The sequence below is a fragment of the Erythranthe guttata genome, chromosome 9 (genome assembly GCF_056151865.1).
Source record: "Erythranthe guttata isolate IM_541 chromosome 9, IM_541, whole genome shotgun sequence".
Classification (NCBI taxonomy): domain Eukaryota; kingdom Viridiplantae; phylum Streptophyta; class Magnoliopsida; order Lamiales; family Phrymaceae; genus Erythranthe; species Erythranthe guttata.
The window spans coordinates 13,818,226-13,838,269 of NC_142541.1; the positions used below are offsets into that span (position 1 = coordinate 13,818,226).

Here is a 20,044-nt window from a genome sequence, read left to right on the forward strand (position 1 = left end):
TATACTACTTATCTTACTGAAATATATGGTTCGGTTTGATAAATTACTGAATTACCAAACAAAATTATTATAAATATTTAAAATTTAATTGAAAGTCGAATATTTATTTATTTCTATAATTTTTAGTATAAAAACAATAAATTATAGTTTGAATATTAATGGGAAAATTACAGCTTTCATCCCTTAAGTTTGCACCGGTTTCACATTTGGTTCCTTATATTTCACAAAAATCACATTTGGTCCCTCCCTTTTTAATAATTTAACACTTTTGGCCATTCCCGTTAATACAATTAGTTCGCCAATTAAGGCAGCGATGGGCAAACGCTTGATTCAGTTAGTTTCAACGGAAAATTGACGGAAATGATTAAAAGTGTTAATTTTTGAAACTTGAGGGACCATATGTGTATTTTGTGAAAATGGAGGACCAAATGTGAAATTAGTGCAAACTTAAAGGACGAAAATTACATTTTCTCGAATATTAATATTATACATATAAAATAATATATAAGACAACATATAAAATATATTATTTTGTAAGACCTCATTATTGAAATTTTGGAATTAAAAACACCGAATATCGAACTAAATAAACAGTTCAGTGTTCAACATGTGTCAAATTTTCGATTTGGCACGGTTCGATCAACTAACTGAGCGGATGAACATCTTTAGGGTCCATTTGGATGGAGGGATTTGATTTGGGGAATATATTTGAAATGACTCCAATTTTGGAGTCATTTGAAATCCATCACTATTACTCCAAAATCAACTAAAAAGGAGGGGTGAGGATTTGAAATCCATCTCCAAATCTCTCAATCCAAACAAGTAGGGATTTGTTATTATGGATTTGAAATCACTCCCCCAAGTCCCTCCATCCAAATGCACCCTTAGAGAAATAGAGTATTATTAGTTCCAAGGATACAAATCTTATTTACCTAGAAACTCCTAAATTTAACAACTTAATTATTTATAAAGTGCAAGTGTGTAACCATTTCTAATACTAATAAAAAATATTAATAATAAATAATAATAATAATAATCTTTTAAAAATATAAAAAATTCCGTGCATTGAAGGGGTAAAGTTAAGAGTTATATTATAAGGCCCCGTTTGGTTGCCAAGATAAGCCATGATTAATTAAATAGTTGGACTTAATTTGATGTTTGGTATCCTCAATAACTTGCCGGGTCGACCCGCCAAAATTATATAATCATGGCTTATCTTGCTTATCTTGGCTTATCTTGCCTTTTAATGAGTTTTTTTTGTTGCACCTTTCAAGCTCCAATAAAATAATTGGGTCTCATTGGATTATTTAATCTTATCTTGGCTAATCTTATATTGCCAACCAAACGAGGCCTAAACATATTAAAAGAAAGAAAGAAATCCAACTCAATCTCATAACTTGGTAATTTGCGAAACCACCCCATAAAATCAAAGTAATTTCAAAGCCACCCCTTTAAACTCAAAATAATGTCAAAGCCACCCCTTAAAATCAGTTTCCCGCCAAAGCCACAGCCAGCTGTATCCAATCAACCAAACCAACAGCCAGAAATCAGCTCTCTCTCTCTCTCTTCTTCAAAATCAAGTAAACCGTTTCTCAATCAAAAAACCCTCTCTCTCAATTTCCCAAGAACTCAGTTTTCTTCTCTTCGAATCTAGCTCTCCAATGGCGGAAACCCCGAAACTCCAGACGCACATAGAAATGAAGCATGTCCAGCCGCCGCACCCGCGATTCTCGGCCGAGCTCACGGCGGAAGAACTGCTCAGAGAGCAGAGAATCCCCTTCCCCTTTTTCAGGCCGCTGTCGCAGAGAAAGGAGAACACCTGGGTAATCTCTCTGTTCGTCATCCTCCATTTGATTGCCTTTGCCGCCACGATGATCGTCAACGATTGCTGGGGTAATTCTCACGCGCAGTGCGCGTTGAAACAGCTCGGAAGGTTCTCCTTTCAGCCGCTTTCCGAGAATCCATTGCTCGGCCCCTCGTCTTCCGCGTGAGTCTCTTTTTCTTCCTTTTTTTCCGAGATCTGTAATTTGTGGTCAATTTACAGAATCCAAATTTTGTTGCAATTGGGTTAATTTTCGTTTTGCGTGATTCAATTTTGTGTTTCCCTGATTAGTTTCGACTTTCTCGGATAAATGTTTTAGTTTTGAGTAGATTCAATTGAGGATTTTGCACCTGATATTTGTTTGATGCTATATTTTATTTTCTGTGTACCAATTTGATGATGAACTGTTGATTTTAATCTCTTATAACAATGTGTCGTCGCTCACGTGTTATATTTCACTTGGTGATTCCCTGTTTCGGTCTATCTTAGTTAGAAGTTGGGTTTGTGAGTGATTCGGGGTTTTTTCGAAAATTTGGATTTCAAGTCATGTATACTACTTGCACTTAAAAATCAGATTTGTTCACTGAAATTATTTGTAATCGCCCGTTATATGGGCTCGGGATTTGAAGTTATGTAGAATCTGGATTAGACTTTCGTGATGTTTTGGCTGTTCTATGCACATCCACAAGAAGATAATTTTCTCAACAAACAATGAGTCTAATAGTTTATTTTGTTGCTGGCTAGTAAGAAAATGCTCACGTGATGCAAAAAGTGATGTACACGTAATAGTATTTCATTGTTCTCGTATTATGGTCAATCGAAAGTACACTTCTTGGTGAGTTAGATATTTTGATGCTTAGTCATGAAAATCAGTGTGTAAGACTTCGAATCTTAAGTTCGGTTGATTTCGTTGCTTTAATGGGCCAAATTGCTCCCGAATTATCTAAATAGTAACTTCAGCAGAATATTGATTAATTTCCGATTTTTCGTTTATTGGAAGATTACATTAATTGAGGAAATTGTTTTCTTTGTGTAGGCTTGATACAGTGGGGGCTCTTCGTCTAAGATATTTGGTAAAAGATCATCAACTGTGGCGTATTTTCACAAGCCCATGCTTGCATGCAGGGGTTTTCCATCTTCTCGTCAATATCATTAGCGTAGTTTTCGTCGGACTTCACATGGAGCAAGAGTTTGGACCACGTAAAGTATCATCTTCTTAACTCGCATTACTCTCCGAAAAAAAGCGTTATCTAATTGCTCCTTTCTGTTTTATAATTTGCAGTGAGAACCGGAGTTATCTACATACTTTCGGCTTTCACCGGCAGTTCTGTGGCTGTTCTATTCGTTCAAGATAGGTCATCAGTTGCTTCCTCTGGTGCACTATTTGGCTTGCTTGGGGCAATGATTTCTGGGCTTATCTGGAATTGGAAATTTTACACGAAAAAAGTACTTATATTCGTTATAACTTTGATAGTTCTTTGCCTTAGGTATCTTTACTTATATTCAACATTACTTTTCGTGTTTTATTTCAGTTGGCAGCTATTATGGTCCTTCTTACCATCTTGACATTGAATGCTATCCTTGGTTTGATGCCATATGTGAACAATTTTTCGAATATCGGGGGATTTATATCGGGGTTTCTTGCTGGTTTTGTGCTGCTATTCAAGCCACAAGTTGGCTTAGGGTATCCAGCAAAAGGGGGTATATTTGATTACAATGTGAAGCGTCCCCTCAAACTGAAGCAAAAGTTCGACAAACCGGTTTTGAGGAGTGTCTCTCTTGTCATCTTCACTCTTATGTGAGTTTTGTGTTCTTTGGCCAATTTTGTCGGTTTTTTAAGCGTGAAATTAGAGTGATTCTTGATTCGTGATTAATATATTAATGCAGATTTGCTGGAGTTGTTGTGGCGGTTGTGGAAGGAGTAAATGTGAACCGATACTGTAGCTGGTGCCGTTATATTGACTGTGTTCCCATCAAGTGGTGGAGCTGCAGTGATAAAACTGTCACTTGTGAGGTAATAAACGAAAAATCATTCTCGCAGTGGCCTCTTAAAATCGTACTATTTCTTAGAAATATAAAGAAGTGGCGCAATTAGAGTTGATTCTGGCTCTTTTTTTTTTTTTCTTTCTTGATTGTGCAGACAATGATAAATTTGGAGCAGCTGACTTTGACTTGCTCGAATAATGGCAACTTCAGAGTGTTGCCCTTCACTAACATCTCACAAGGAAGAATCCACGACCTCTGTGATCTGATATGCTCGTAGAAGATTCGTGGTCTGTCTATACACACACGCACGCACACACAGTAAACACACTTGGAAAAACACACATGTGCTCTGCTATATAGGAAGACAATGTACTATATAGGTCATTTCTTGAATAGTCTTCTTTGAGGAAGAAATATGAACTCGAATTCATACTTACATATACTGATATTCTACACTTGAGATTGATTAATTCATTTTCATGGCTGCTATAAATCTGTTCTGCTCAAAAGGAGAACAAAATATAAAATTAAAAAAAAAAAAAAAAAAAAAAACTTCCACATAGACCCGATAACGAATCGAGCTTGTTAAAGAAGAATATAACCTAAAGATATTTCATAAAGTAGGCCCAAAGAAACGAATCAACTATAAAGTCGACAAATTGTTACTAGAAGACCTTTAGTTTTCCCTTGGCAATGGATGCTTTAGCCAGCTGGAGTTGACAAGATGCTCGTTGGACGCCCGTAAATTCGGAACAGGTGTCGCTCCCTCCAAGGGTGACAGCAAAGTAGAGATAGATTATGCATAGAAACGAAAGCAGAGAAAGAGCTGTCAGAAGGAACCTATGCCGCTGAACGAGCGTTGAAAAGCTTCCGAATTCGCCGGCAACTCGTGTGGAATACTGTCTCTTTAGTGTTGCGGGAGCAAATACACTCTGTGACTGAGTCCTCCTATGAGGTGATGTTATTACAGTGTCGAGAGCCATAATTTACGAAGAGAGATTCCTGCATATGTTTTTTTTCATTCAGCTTTAAGAACAGATTTTTGTCCGAATAAGCGGTGGTTAAAGAAAGTACACGAAGAGAAAACGAGATATTGGATGAGCAAGTCGGTTACTTAGTCAATCTTGAAACTAAAAATCGTTTGAAATATTGAAAGATGAACAGCAAGTTTAAGCGCCGTTGCATTAGAGCTCGCTCGTGAGATATAACCGAAAGTGGTAATCATCTAACTAGATTTCATGTAATAACAATAATTTCTATATATAAACCGAAAGCTTCGTCAATTATGCCAATTCATTTAATTGAGAATCGAGATGTCTGATTAGGTGCTTTTGTGTGGTGCACAGATAGACATTTGCAAATGAATCCAATTCAATTAAATTCACAAATTTAGATAAAATTGGTCATCCAAAATCCAAAACACGTGCAAATGGAGTACCCGAAAAACCATCCGTCGCGTATTTTCACTTATTTTCGTCGGATCAAGCAAACAAAAACTTTTAAAAAAATCTATCTTTACTCCAACCAAAAAATAATAATAGAATTAATTGTGCAAAACTATCATCACCAACAAACACATTCATCCATTTCTAATTGCTAAATCCTAGCCGTTAAAAAAAAAAACCCCAAATGCAATTAATGATGCAGCAGTAATATAAACCAGACAGGATAAATTATCCCAGACCAAAAACCTAGCTCAAAAAACCAAAATTCATTATCATTAAATTATTCAATTAAAAAAAAAAAAGGGAGCCTGCAACAGATCTGCAAGAAAGAAACTTACGAATTGAAGAAAAAAAAATGGAGAAGAGAGGAGGAGCTCGTGACAATCACGCGACGCCCAACAGAAAGTAAGAATTGAATTTCCTTCTCGAATCCAATTTCAAAGCTAATTTCTTCAACCGAATTTCCAATTTCCCTCAGAAAAAATTCAACAACCAATCAACTGTAACTAAATAAAAAATTAAAGAAAAAAATTCTGTTATTTCTTGGTGGACGAGCCACGAGCTTTCGAAAAGAGGAAAACGAAAAGGGAAAAGTCGGGTCGGGTCGGGTCGGGTGAAATGGAAATGATTGTTTAATTTGTTTGATGGGGCTACCTATTTATTGGTTCAAAGTCTGACCCTTGTTAACGTTGTAGGGTCGAGATTTACCCGTCAACGAGACAACGATTTTATGCAATTAATTAATTAATGAAACTTTCTCTGATGGTATTTAATTTATTGAACAAAGTCTTGGTTTGTTTTAATCTATTAAAATTTTAAAAAATTATTGTTATGGATTTATAAAATATATTGCTCGTTATAAGTATTTTTGTGAATATTTTTCTAAAATTATTAGACGAATCTAGTGGATCTAACAAAATTACTATAAGATAAGTGTAGCGGACCAGCGGTTGGGGTAAGAATTGTAATGCTAATTTCCGCCGATTTCGATACGATAATTTTTTATTTTGGAACAATATATTCCATTATGGATTGCAAGAATTCCTATTTATTAATTTTCCATTGAAAAAAAATTGGACTATTTATGGGATTCTGATTTTCGATCTAGTTTTAAATTTCAAAAATAATTCCAGAAATTCTGATTTTTGTTTGAATATTATTATTATTATTATTATTATTATTATTATTTGATATGCCTAATTGGCCCAACCCAATGGGCCTACAAATTATTTATCTACCGGGCCACGAAGCCAATATCGAAGACTACTATCACCGAGGCCCAGTCACCTTCAAGCAAGGTTTGGGCCCGACAATCTCAACTAAGCTATAAATACACATTTGAACTCATTCGATAAGGTACGTCTAGGGGTGGAAATCGGACGGATCGGATCGGATTTAGGGGTTTTGGAAAAATTCCGTTTTTTTTCGGAAGTCTAAAATGACTTCCGATTCCGATTCCGAAAATTTCGGAATTTAGAAACTCGTTCCGATTCCGAAAAAATCGGAAATTTCGGAATTTCGGAAAAAATCGGATATAATGTAAATTTTGAAGTTTTTTTTCGAAAATCTGTAAGAAATTCAAGAAAAAATTAAGATGTTAAAAAATTGAAAGTTGCAAGGCAAACTTGCACCCCAAAACAGAGAAAAACCGATGAACAGAAAATCGTAAACTATGTTTCAACCAACAAAAGCACAGAAAAATATAGAAAAAAATCATAAACGAAGAAATTGTAGAACAAAATTTAGTTTCTAACGCCGACTTTCATCTGAAGCCTCCAACTCCATCAAAGCATCTTCAATTTCTAACCAGTGCTGTAAAAAAGTAGAATTTATTGTGAGGAAGAGTGAAGAGGCAAAGAAGATGAAAATGGGTTGAAAAAAGGTATTAGGGTAGTTGAGCAAAGCGGCGCTGCAAAAGAGAAGAAATGAAAAAAGGTATTAGGGTTGAAAAAAGTGGGCTAGTAATTTATAAATGGGCCAATATAATATGGATCACATTTTTTTATATTCTTCAAACAAATAATTCTACATACCAGCCCAAAGTATTTCTTGGTTTTAGCATGAAGATACATATAATAATTTTTAAATATATTAAAAAAAATCGGAAAATCGGAAAAAAACCGGAAAATTTCGGAATAATTCGGAATAATTTCGGATCGGAATTCGGAAATTCCGGCAATTCTATATCAAATTCCGATTCCGATCCGATTTTTTTCGGAAATTTCGGAAATCGGATTTTCGGAATTCGGAATTAAAAAACTTGTTCCAAAATCGGAATTTTTCGGATCGGAATCGGCGGAAATCGGAAATTTCGTTCCGATTTCCACCCCTAGGTACGTCCTATTATCCGAGCAATACTATCAACTGTATTCTCTGGACTATTTCCACTATCAGCACGTCTGACTTGAGCGTCGGAGGGGTTTCCGCCGGATCAACCCCCGGCGTAGTTCACGTGTGTTCATTTCGCAGGTACCTCAGGATCATCAAGTTGTCAAGCTACTGGTCTGCTTTGCTCTCCCGATCCGTTTTCTACACCACCCTAGGTGAGCTATATTTTAGCATCATCATTATTATTATTATTATTATTATTATTATTATTATTATTATTATTATTATTATTATTATTATAAATGAAAATCAAATAAAATTTATGAATTTTGGCGATTCTTGTTAAAAATTCCAATTTTAGAAGAGGTCTTTTCATTTCAATTTTCGAAATTTTGATTTTTGTTATTGTTTTGATTTTTTATTTACAAATTATTCTTCTTCCGAAAATTCTAATTTCGATCTGATCCTCTCATACGCGTATCTAAAATTACAAACTAATCGCAAGTTGAGTCTTCGATTCGGCAGGTACAAACGAAACCACTCTATCCTTAGTGACATATTGAACAGGGAAATTGAAATTTGAAACCATTTTATTGCAAAATTAATATACAATATTGCCCATTGTATCAGATTATTAATAATTGTAAATAGAACTATAGAAAACGATCTTTCAACTACTACCACCACACATCTTTTATCACACACTTATTAATTACTAAAAGCAATTAGATAAATATTAAATGAAATAATATGGATCACTTTACACGATAAAAAAAAAGGTAAAATGGATGAATTTGATCTGAAAAATAAAAAAAATAATATGGATAAATTTGTCACAATAAAATATTAAAAATTTCGAATTTTGAGTTGAAAATTTAATGTCTGGGGTTTTATTGATAGTTTACAAAAACTAAGGGGCATAAGTCCAATTACGCGAAATAATAAAAAAAAAGTGGGCCTAATTGTATTGTATTATTCCAATCCCCAACCCCCATTGTTATTCTCATCTGCAGATTACACGCTTTTGACCATCTCTCGTTCTCTCTCACGCAGTTAAGGTATATGTGCGTGTGTTTTTCACGATTGTGTTGAAAATTGCACGCTTGAGTTATCTGTTCTTCGTTATGAATTTGATGTTTGTCGTTTCCTGATTAGTAATTACCCTTTTGTTGTTCTTCATCGGGGGTCTGGAAATTCTGAATTAGGGTTTTATTTTTTGATCGTTTCTTATTCAATTCAATATTATAAGTTAATCAGTCAATTTAATTCGGCAGCTCTGTTGTTCGAATCGCATCGGAAAATCAAATTGATCCTCGATCGGGTGAGGTTTGTGTAAGAGAAAGATGTGGGCAGCTTCGTGCCTAGCATCATGCTGCGCTGCCTGCGCATGCGATGCTTGCCGTACGGTTGTGTCGGGGATCAGCAGGCGGTCGGCTCGTATTGCGTACTGTGGTCTTTTTGCACTTTCGTTGATTGTGTCATGGATTCTTCGAGAAGTTGCTGCACCCCTCATGGAGAAGATTCCCTGTAAGTTTTTCTGTAATTTTGCTATTATTTTCTGTAATTTTATAAATAGAATATGCAGAAAAAATACTTGTTTTGTTTGTACTGTTGTATTATTTCATATGTTGAATACATGATCCTATGTTTATGCTGAGATTATGGAGTTCATGGGACAATGCCTACTTAAGAAACTTCTTATTTTTGCAATTTTGATATGTTTGCAGACTTGCAGCTGTACATTCATGGTGACACCAAAAAAAAAATTATTCCTTGATAAAGAAAATTGTGTGATTAGTGTCACGGTTGAGAGTTCTATGTTTCTTGCTAGGTAATAGTTTGGTCGTAGAGTTTATGAAACTTGGATATATATACTCTGAATTGAAGGAATAAATGATGATTAACTAGAAACATTTCTTTCAAGATTCTGAGTAAATGGGAATTGGGGAAAGAGTAGGGAACCTATTGGTATACAAGTTGCTTGGATGATAGCTGATACGACAGCTTTGTTTATTGATTTTGAAGGATCAATCATTTTAATATTTCTTGATATTGAAAATTGTGTGATTAGTGTCACAGATGAGATTTATATGTTTCTTGCTACGTAATAGTTTAGTCTTAGAGTTTAAAAAACTTGGATATATATACTATGAATTGAAGGAATAAGGGATGATTGACTAGAAACATTTCTTTCATGATTCTGTGTAAATGGGGATTGGGGAATGTGTAGGGTATCTTTTGGTATACATGTTGCTTGGATGAATAGCTAATATGACACTTTTTTTATTATCGATATTTTAAAGGGATCAATCATTTTCATCAAACACCGGATAGGGAGTGGTTTGAAACAGATGCGGTACTGCGAGTGAGCTTGGGTAACTTCCTCTTTTTCACAATACTAGCTATTTTCATGATTGGTGTCAAGAACCAGAAGGACCCTCGTGATAGTGTCCACCATGGAGGTTGGATGATGAAAATTATTTGCTGGTGCGTTTTGGTGATATTGATGTTCTTTGTTCCAAATGGAATCATCAGCTTTTACGGTAAGAGATATGTTTCTAGATTATTACTATTTGGATTATATCATTGTCATTTTCATCTTTCAGTTGCTGTTTTCTTTTTGAAATCTATACATCAACGGAAAACATCCGAAGTACAAGTGAAGAATGCCACTAGTTCAGTAGTTTGATTTATAAATAGAGATAAAGACAACTGAATGTACACCACATATAAAAGAGTCGGTGGCAAAATTACTCGTCTTTTTAAATGGTTTCAATTAAACTGATCTAGGGACCAAATGAGAAATCTCCAGCATATCTATTTTGTTCTTATTTAAGAATTGTTTAAGGATTATTGGATTGTTATTAACTGTGATCTCTTTAAGCTATTATTACTTGAAATGTTACTTGAACGAAAGAGTGAGAAGGAAAGAGGTTAAGAAAAAGAGGTTCTATTTGGTCATGAATCATCTAAATAGATTAGGATTATTCTAATTATTGTACTCAATGTTAATTTGATTTCTTTCAATTCCTGTGAACACGGGAACTCTACCTAGTCACTGCTTTAACACCTGATATAGTTAGTAAAATTGTAGGAATACTTGACACCCTGAATGGGGATGCGTACAAGAATGAATTGACATGTTAACCTTTATGTTGCCTATATTACAATATTCATTCTTCAGTGAATTATGCTTTTCTGTGACTTGAGCTTATTTTGGTTTCTAATTGCAGAGGCCACATCAAAGTTTGGCTCAGGACTGTTCCTTCTTGTTCAAGTTGTGCTTCTCTTAGATTTTGTTCATGGATGGAATGACAAATGGGTTGGATATGACGAGCAGTTTTGGTAAGCATTCATTTTGTATTTTGGTTTAATTATTTTGAGGTTGTCTTTTTAAATGGATGGTAGATATTTTTAGTGATCTTGAGAAATTGATCTCTCTCTCTCTCCCCCCTTGATTTTGTAGGTACATGGCTTTGCTTGTTGTTTCACTTGTATGCTACGTGGCGACCTTTTCATTCTCTGGGCTTCTCTTCTATCTCTTTACCCCATCAGGACATGATTGTGGGCTTAACACGTTCTTCATTACTATGGTTCTGATTTTTGTTTTCGTTTTTGCTCTTATCACATTGCATCCATCGGTGAGTATCTAAATTGCCTATTCTTTTTAAGGAATTTAATCTGTGTTGTTATTCATTAGTTTTGAGGATATTGTAACACGTGTATGCTGATTTCGATCCTAATACCGACTGTCATAATAATGTAGGTAAGTGGAAGCCTTTTGCCAGCTTCAGTTATATCTCTGTATTGTATGTACCTCTGCTACAGTGGGCTTGCCAGTGAACCGAGGGACTATGAATGCAACGGTCTTCACAAGCATTCTAAAGCAGTTTCCACAAGCAGTCTTGGTCTTGGTCTTCTTACAACTGTGCTATCAGTTGTATACTCTGCTGTCCGTGCTGGTTCTTCCACCACTTTGCTTTCCCCTCCAAGCTCACCCCGAGCAGGTCACTAACCCCTCTCCTCCTTCTCTTTTAATTATGCTCGAGAAATATAATCATTTATAAGTTAGCAAATCCATCCATTAATTTAGCCACTAAAAAATGCACATAAGAGATCTTATATTACAGACATCCCTGACAGTTGAAATTGGAACGGAAATTCCACGTTCCGTCTATTCCCATCCGAAAATTTCCGTTTTGGAAACAATATTTTCATTTCGTATTCCGAAAGTTTTGATTGTGTTGTGACGAATGTTGGAATACATATTAGATTCGGAATTATTTTTCACTTGTAATATCGATATTAATATGTATTATGTATTATTCATTATATGTGACTTTGGAACAAGTTTTCTCGTTCCAATTTCCGAAATTTAGATTTTGGATTTTTCCGAATTTATTTCTTGAACGCAATTTGAATTAGTTTTTCACTTCCGGAAAAAAAAGGAAGTTTGCCGAAAGTGCTAATTGTGATTCGATCCGTCCAATTTTCAGCGCTAGATCTGAATATCAGTTTTCTTTGTGTGAAGGTTCAGGAAAGCCGTTGCTGCCATTGGACAAGGCTGATGAGCACCACGAAGAGGAAGAAAAGTCAAAGTCGAGGGCAGTTACATATTCGTATTCGTTCTTCCACTTAATATTCTCACTAGCTAGCATGTACTCTGCAATGCTCCTTACGGGATGGTCAACTTCAGTGGGAGAGAGCGGGAAATTGGTGGATGTTGGATGGGCTTCTGTTTGGGTTCGTATTATTACGAGTTGGGCAACTGCTGCTTTGTTTATATGGTCTCTCGTTGCCCCCATCCTATTCCCCGACAGGGAGTTCTGATCTTCTCATATGTGCAGATTTTAATATGTGTGCTGTTGTGATAGACTTTGGTATAAATAAACTGGCTGAATTCTTAATGTTATTGAAGGATTCCCTGTCGACTTTTGCTTTTCTATGTTGCTCGTAAATAAAATGTAAGTTTGGTTTGCTATAACTTCTTCATGTGTCATTTTAATATTTTGGGTAAATTACAACCACCCCTGGGGTTTGGTCAATTTACGAAAAAACTCGTCTTGTTTGGATAATTTCATCTTCCTCTCAACTATGATTTTTTTTTACACCTCCACCCTACCTCCACCCTTATGATGTCAAATTCAACATAATCATCTGGATTTCGGGGAATGTGCTCTAGTTTTGTGTGAAAATACAGTTTGTGATGCATCATAATCTTATATATACAAGGCAAAAAACACATATAATGGTCTTCTTGCTTCAAAATGTGGCCTTCGAATGTGATAAAACCAGTGTTCTAAAAATCGGCCGAGTCGGCCGATTAATCGGTCTTCGAGGCGGAGGCGGTCCCAACCCTTTACGATTTTAGTGTAAATGTTTGAAAAATCGGTTTTTTGCATGTGAGGCGGTTTTAGGCGGACTGAGGCGGTCCGAGGCGGTTTGAGGCTGTCAAACCTTTAAGGCGAGTCAAACTCGGTGGCAAAAATCGGTCAAAAATCGGTTTTATTTTATAATTCAAAATAAAAGTTGGGATTTTAATAAAAAAAATATGAGTTTATGTTTAACTGTTATTGTTAAAGAACTAATGATGTATGTTAGGAATGTTCAAGAATAAATGTAAATTCAAAAAAAATGCCTTTTTATTTATACTAGCAAGGTGCACGTGCGCTGCACGTGTCGTAATATTATTATATGGTGAAAATAATTTTTCTGTATCCATATTAGGTTGTAAGATGCCTTTTATAAAATACGAGTCAATTGGTTTTAGGCCTAAAACATATTGCTACTTCTGTAAATATTGGAGAAATGTAAACTACATCAAATCAAACTTAAAATGCCTCTCTTATCTTCTTTGTATTGCATATACATTGAAATTCAGGTGAATCCTAGGAAAACATATTTTTCGAGATTTATGATCAAATTTGCAGCCAATTACGAGATTTTGTTTAGTATTGCTATTGTAATATGATAGTTGTTGAAGTTAATGATGTCTACGTGAAATCATTGAAAACTAATACAACTCTTATAAATTATGTTCCAAACATACTCTACACAAATTTAATTGGTCTATATGCTTCACAGTAGTGTAAAGAGAAGATTAGGTTCGTGCAAGCTTTACAAAGAGTATCACTCCACATGAACGCAAGTCTAGAGTAGCTCTATAATGATCTCGATTGTTTAAAAATTAGAGAATTTAGACAAATTCGAAACATAGAAGAAGAGAGGTTCTCATAAACAAAAAAGAGACTTGCATATTTTAATAACATACCTCAGGGTATTTTGAGTTTGACATATTATGTACCAGGCCATCATCCTGTCAAAGTAATGACATAATAATTTCACAAAGTGAAACTATGTCTAATTATAAAGAATAAATAATTCATGGAAGAACCATACAATGATATATTTGATATGTTACAAAGATTGAAAGATATATCTCAAGTGAACTTGTATCTCAAGGGTAGTAAAATGCATGTGCCTTCTTTCTTCTAGAGCACTAAGTTGATTGTCTATTTGAATGCATTCTAAAAGAGCGTATCAAGTGCATAATCTTGACCTTTATACAGTAAAACCTGCTACAATTCTAAATAAAACAATGAAATATATTAAGGAAACTAAAACAGTTTGTCTTCAGCCATTGGTATGTCATGAAATATCAAAACAAAGAACGGACTACATGTACAACCATTTCTTTACTTAGTTTCCTTAAACTAACTATTTAGTAAAACCATTCGAGAATACAAGATTGAGCTGAAATTTCTGCCTATGCATTTTGGGTGACTTCATTTTGTCCTTCAGCTATCAGTTTCATCATCAACATGTGACTACACCATGGATCGGATAATCCATTTGTTGTTGACTTCACCTGTACGGTTGTACCTCCCCTGCCTGCTATGTCTAAGAAATATGATGTACATCCAACATCCTTATCTTGTAGTTTTGACGGATCACATCGACTTGCTATAAAGGGAAAAAGAAACCAAATATAAATGTTGAATGACCACCTCAACCAAAAACTTAAGCTATTATTATTTAATACTAATATCTCCAATTCACCCCCTAAAGTTCAAGCAAATTACATTTGAAGCCTTGCACTTGAAATATTTGAAATGGATGGCGGTGGGATTCGAACTCATGACCTTTCATTTGGTCTGACTCTGATACCATGTTAAATGACTACCTCAACCAAAAGCTTAAGCTATTAGTGAAGTGTATCATTTGTTACTAATATCTCCAATAATAACAGTGATAAAACATATAAAGTATACTGGCATAATTCACTCTAGTATCCCCTTGAATGGCTCGTAGATTTTCTATAATAATATATCCCTGAAACTCTCCTGAATAGTAATGGGAACCAGATCGAAGAAACTGCAGAAAGCATCATGCTTGCCAAGTTCAAATTTGTGTTAAAGGAATTTAATATCTAATAACTTTAAAATTTCTTATGAGAGCACGACAGCGAATACAAGTGTTTTACACAAAGGCGAGAGGTATTGCCTGCATGAAGGAGATGGATGATTCAATCAGAGCCTAAAGCTTAGCTCGTGATTTTTAATTTGGAGAAAACACAAAAATCACTAAATTGAAAAGGAAACTATCTATAGCCATTGGACCCTAACCTTTAGAGGGAAAAAATATGAATTGAAAAATATAAGAAATTCATGAACAAATAAAATTATTAAAAATTCAAATAATATAGAAGATAAAACAAACATGGGGCATTAAAATTTTCGCCGTCAAAATAAAAATTACGGAAACAAGTTTATAGAAATAAATTACATAAGAAATAACTTTTAATTCCAAGTTATATTTCTGTACCATGAGATAACATAAAACCATCAGTCAAATGATTAAAATTTAGGGTAAATTTCACTTTCCCCCTTGTACTTTGGTTGAATATGACTTTACCCTCTTATACTCTCAATTGCATCGATTTGCCCTCATGTACTTGAACAATTGTCTCAATATGGCCATCGCCATTAGTTTTCAGACCTTTGACCTTAACACCTTTTGATCTATGTTTGGAAATTACAAAAAGAAGCACCCCTCCTAGTTTAAATAATTATTTAAAAAAAAAAAAATTTTGGCAGACGTCGTGAACTATGTTTTATCGTTGTCTTGAATTCTTTATTATTTTATTTTTTTTAAATGTTAAATAATTATTTAATTGGGAGGGGTGGCGGTTTTGTAATTTCAGAGCTTACATCAAACGGTGTTAAGGTCAAATATCTGACAACTAACATCGCACCTTGAGATAATTTTTCAAATATCGGGGGGGGGGGGGGGGGGGGGGGGGGGGGGTGGGTGGGAAAATCAATGTAATCGAGAATATAAGTGGGGTAACGTGATACCGAGCCAAAGTACAAGAGGGAATGGAATTGTCCCTAAAATTTATATCACTAACCAATAGAGGTAGTCAAGCCACCGAAAGTGAAGTCTTGGTGTAACTAAAACATGACAATCCAATATAACCATCTAATGCAAAACTACCAATAGCAATATAAAGCCCATTTAATAGATTATTTGCTATTTAGCCACTCACAATTCATAACATTAACAAAGATTAATAATATGGCAGTTCAACTTCCTATTTTCATAAACAGAATGAAAACCAAAATTAACTTATGGTTTTCAGAAAATGTATAGCTTAGTCTTGTTGGAGAAAGAATAACAACTTTGATGAGATTGGATCACTGCACTGGCTAAACTCAAGTCATGCAACATCACCTTTGGATTAAGAAAATAAATCAGCTGTAGGATCAATACATTTTCTTTCTTTTGGTATGAGTCCCAGATAATGCAGATACATGAATTTGAGATGACAAGAAGAAGTCAATTGAAATAGAAAGTCCTTATAAACTTCACGCATAACATTCTTAGTCACAAACTATATCACAATGAATCTCACCTGGCAATACATAAATAAAGAATTGAATGGAAACATAAAATGTAATTGCAAGTAAATTTAGTAGATAAAAGTTAAATCAACAATCCATATGCATAGATCATTGATTTTATGAAACTGACAAGTGTTTTGAATTACCAGAGTAGAAATAATTTTAAATCAATAATCCCCTTGTAAATCAATAATCCCCATTCATATAACCCATACATGTTTCATTCGGTCAATTAATTCAAAGGAATAAAAAAAATTAACTTAGTACATAGAAGTGGGAAAAATATGCAAAATAACTTACGAACTTTATTAACAGAAGCTCAATTCGGTCTTGATATAGAGGATTTATTCCCTCATTAATCTAGAAAACTTTATCAATTTCTCAAAATTTAGGGTTCAAACTATTGCACATATAACTGAAAACAAAAAAGCAAAGAAAAAGAAGAAGACGAAAAACAAATAGAGAAGAAAAAGAAAAGATGAAAGAGAACTTGAAAATGGAAGTTAATATCATTTTCTTTTCTTTCTTTAGTGTAACAGATGCAAAATTAAAATTCATATTGAACTATCGAGACCATTGAGTTTGTTTGAATTTATTGTATAACTAACATTTAAATATTTAATAGATACATGAGTTCATCTTTTCCGGTGCCTTTATACATTGAACTCTAAAAAATATCAATTATTTTCATAACATACATTAAAAGATTAATTCTAAATTAATATTAATTATTTTAATTTTGATAGGGGCATTTTGGTCATTACAAAAAAGGGAAGAAACCTCGCCTAACATTCCCACTTTTATAAGTACTAGGAAGGTGGACGTGCGTTGCACGTCTTGTGTCAATTTAATCGGGTTTTATTTTTTTGGGGGCATATTATTCGATCAAAATAATTATACAAATTAAAATATCAAAGTTATTTGCAGTATATTGATATTATTCATTAGTCAAACTTTGTCTAATCTTAATTTTTGTTTTCAAATCTTGAAGTGACCTCCAAAAATTACATCACAATAATTTTGCACCAATACCTAGAAACCCCTTTAAAATTGTGGAATGGTGAAATGATGAAGAAAATCTCAATTGAAGGGCGAACGTGTAAGTTATTTAAATATCTCCTTATTTTAATAATAACCTTACAATTTGGAGACTGAGTTGATTTTTTTTTAAACATGTGAAACAAAGTCTGTTCTTCAACTGCTCCACCAAAATAATGTGGAGTTGGAATAGAAACATAGTCAAATGCACTGATTTTCCTTATTTATAGGTCAAGAAGACTTCTCATTCACATAGTCAGCAAGAAAAATTATCAAAGTTTGCAAGAACATGAATTTCACTGATCCACTTCCCTAAACCTTTGTTTCCTTCTCATTTTTTTTTTGCTAAATTTCGAGTGAGCGAAATAACATTTTTTTTGGGTCATTATATCATTGTACTAATACTTTTCACTGACGTGATTAATTTTTATACAAACTTTCTTCAATTTTTTTTAATATAATGTAACACAAGGAAACATCTATTACTACCACATGTGATCATATTCATAACCCAAAAAGACAAAATTGAAATTGTAACTCAAGAAAATGAGTAAACTAACAATATTTGCAGTGAGGTATATGTTAACCGTAAACATGTGAGCCAAAATAATTGAAATTTTTTGAAGATTTTACAACTTCATTTCATTTTTTCTCTTTCCCAAATGACATAATTATTCCCATTGGCAATCAAAATATAGCATTCGGCACTTTGCACCCCCGGAAAAAAATAATAGCACTATGCACTCTCAAAATGTAACTAATCATTCACATTGCAACCCAATTGTTTTAGCAAAATTCTCTAAGTAAATTATTTATTTGGTTGATCTTTAATAAATATATATATATATATATATATATATATATATATATATATATATATATATATATATATATATATATATATATATATATATATATATATATATATATATAATTTGTGGAAATTCAAGTAATTTAGTGAGAAAATGGTTGAATGGTGGGGACAACTAAACAATTTAACTTGACACTTTCCACAACAAAAATATATATATACTATTGCAAATATCAAAATACCATAGGTGACTATACCCATGCAAAAGTATTTATTTTCTGTGAACAAAGTATTAGTTTTTTTTTTACTTTTCCATCCTTCAACTATTTTTTCACCAAATTACATAAAAAATATCGTTTCGTACAAAAAAAATCATCAATTTTTTTTACCAATTCCAAAAACTGGTACATATCCAATAAATTTGTAATTTATTTATCAAAATTCTATTTTTGAATTATATTTATCACATAAAAGAAAATTTTCATTTATAAATATACTAAAACATGCAATTATCTTCATTCATTAACCTTAAAACTTATGTTGGGGTAAATGTGATATTATATCTTTTTGGGCGATGCAAAGTGCCAAAATGCTACATCTCGTGGGTGCAAACTGGAACAAAACCTTCAAAAATTAATCAAAAAAATCTTGAATTATTGAAGAAACAATATAACGGAAACTTATCAAATTTATCGATTAAAATTGTAAGTATTGAAATCTCGAGAACTTGTCTCCAAATTTACAATTTGAGTCCAGTCTTAGATGATTTTATATTTGTTGTTGTCAACAAATACTTACGTAATTTAGAAAATTTGAAGTTAAATCAATCACCCAAGAAATGAATATATAACAAATAGAAGCAACATAAAATGGTAAAATACCAAATAATTGATAAATAATTTTTACATGTATTCTTTATAATAATTAGGGCAAATTATGAAAACCCCCTAAGGTAAAGCCTAATTAAGAAAAATTCCCCTCATGTTTGTGTGATTACAAAAATCCCCTTCTGATAAGCATTTAACTGTTTAAATTCATAGAAAATGTATCTTGTCCGTTTTACCCTTCTGTTATTTAAAAAACAATAAATGATAAATTACGAGAAACCCTCTGAGGAAATGTCTAATTAATAAAATCTCCCCATATTTGCTTACGAAAACCCGCCCAAGGTATGTTGCCGTCTTACGCATGCCTCCTATGGTGTTATTTTTGATGAATAAAATAATATATTTTTTATCATTTATTTATATTTAATATATATTTTTTGCATTTTATTTGTTTAAAATTGAAATATTGTAGAAATTTATTAAGAAATAATGAAAATAATTTTAACCTAAAATAAGAAATACGGGAATATCTTTCCAAAATATATGAAATCGATTTTATTGAACAAATAATTATAAAATTATAAACAAAACAAATAAAAAATAAATAAAAACTTTTAATATTACGAGATATGTTTAATTCTTTTATAAATATTTATATTTTTAATAATTATAAACTCAAGAAATACATTACAGTTTTAAAATTAAAAGTAACTACGGTTTTTTTTTTTTAAATATATTACATTTTTCCCCCTAAGTAATTAATATGCTTAAAATTACCCAACAAGGGCCAAAACGACCTTTTCAGATGAATATTCCATAGAATAAAAAAGATTCCGTTAAAAATAACCCTGTAGGGAGACTGTGTAAGACGACAACATACCTCA

General features: G+C 33.2%; 3 protein-coding genes across 4 annotated transcripts; 2 read left to right on the forward strand and 1 right to left on the reverse strand.

Moving 5' to 3' along the window:
• Positions 1-1,522: 1,522 nt before the first annotated feature.
• KOM (Rhomboid-related intramembrane serine protease family protein) lies at positions 1,523-4,360 on the forward strand. Its single transcript, XM_013001307.2, has 6 exons — positions 1,523-1,987; positions 2,859-3,022; positions 3,105-3,268; positions 3,355-3,620; positions 3,710-3,836; positions 3,963-4,360. The coding sequence occupies exons 1-6, from the start codon at positions 1,662-1,664 to the stop codon at positions 4,083-4,085; spliced, it is 1,170 nt and encodes a 389-aa protein (XP_012856761.1). The 5' UTR covers positions 1,523-1,661; the 3' UTR covers positions 4,086-4,360.
• Positions 4,271-4,898, reverse strand: LOC105976028 (ephrin-A3 protein). Its single transcript, XM_088822976.1, has one exon. The coding sequence runs from the start codon at positions 4,789-4,791 to the stop codon at positions 4,474-4,476; it is 318 nt and encodes a 105-aa protein (XP_088679102.1). The 5' UTR covers positions 4,792-4,898; the 3' UTR covers positions 4,271-4,473.
• A 3,378-nt stretch (positions 4,899-8,276) lies between these two features.
• Positions 8,277-12,444, forward strand: LOC105975854 (Serinc-domain containing serine and sphingolipid biosynthesis protein). 2 transcript variants are annotated; one of them, XM_013001091.2, is made up of 7 exons: positions 8,277-8,639; positions 8,856-9,108; positions 9,885-10,124; positions 10,815-10,926; positions 11,048-11,222; positions 11,348-11,588; positions 12,113-12,444. In XM_013001091.2, exons 2-7 carry the CDS (start codon positions 8,925-8,927, stop codon positions 12,409-12,411), a joined length of 1,251 nt encoding a protein of 416 aa, XP_012856545.2. In that variant the 5' UTR covers positions 8,277-8,639; positions 8,856-8,924; the 3' UTR covers positions 12,412-12,444. The 2 variants fall into 2 exon arrangements, with proteins under 2 accessions (XP_012856545.2, XP_012856546.2); XM_013001092.2 differs by having other exon boundaries at positions 8,504-8,639; positions 12,119-12,444.
• The last annotated feature ends 7,600 nt before the right edge of the window (positions 12,445-20,044 follow it).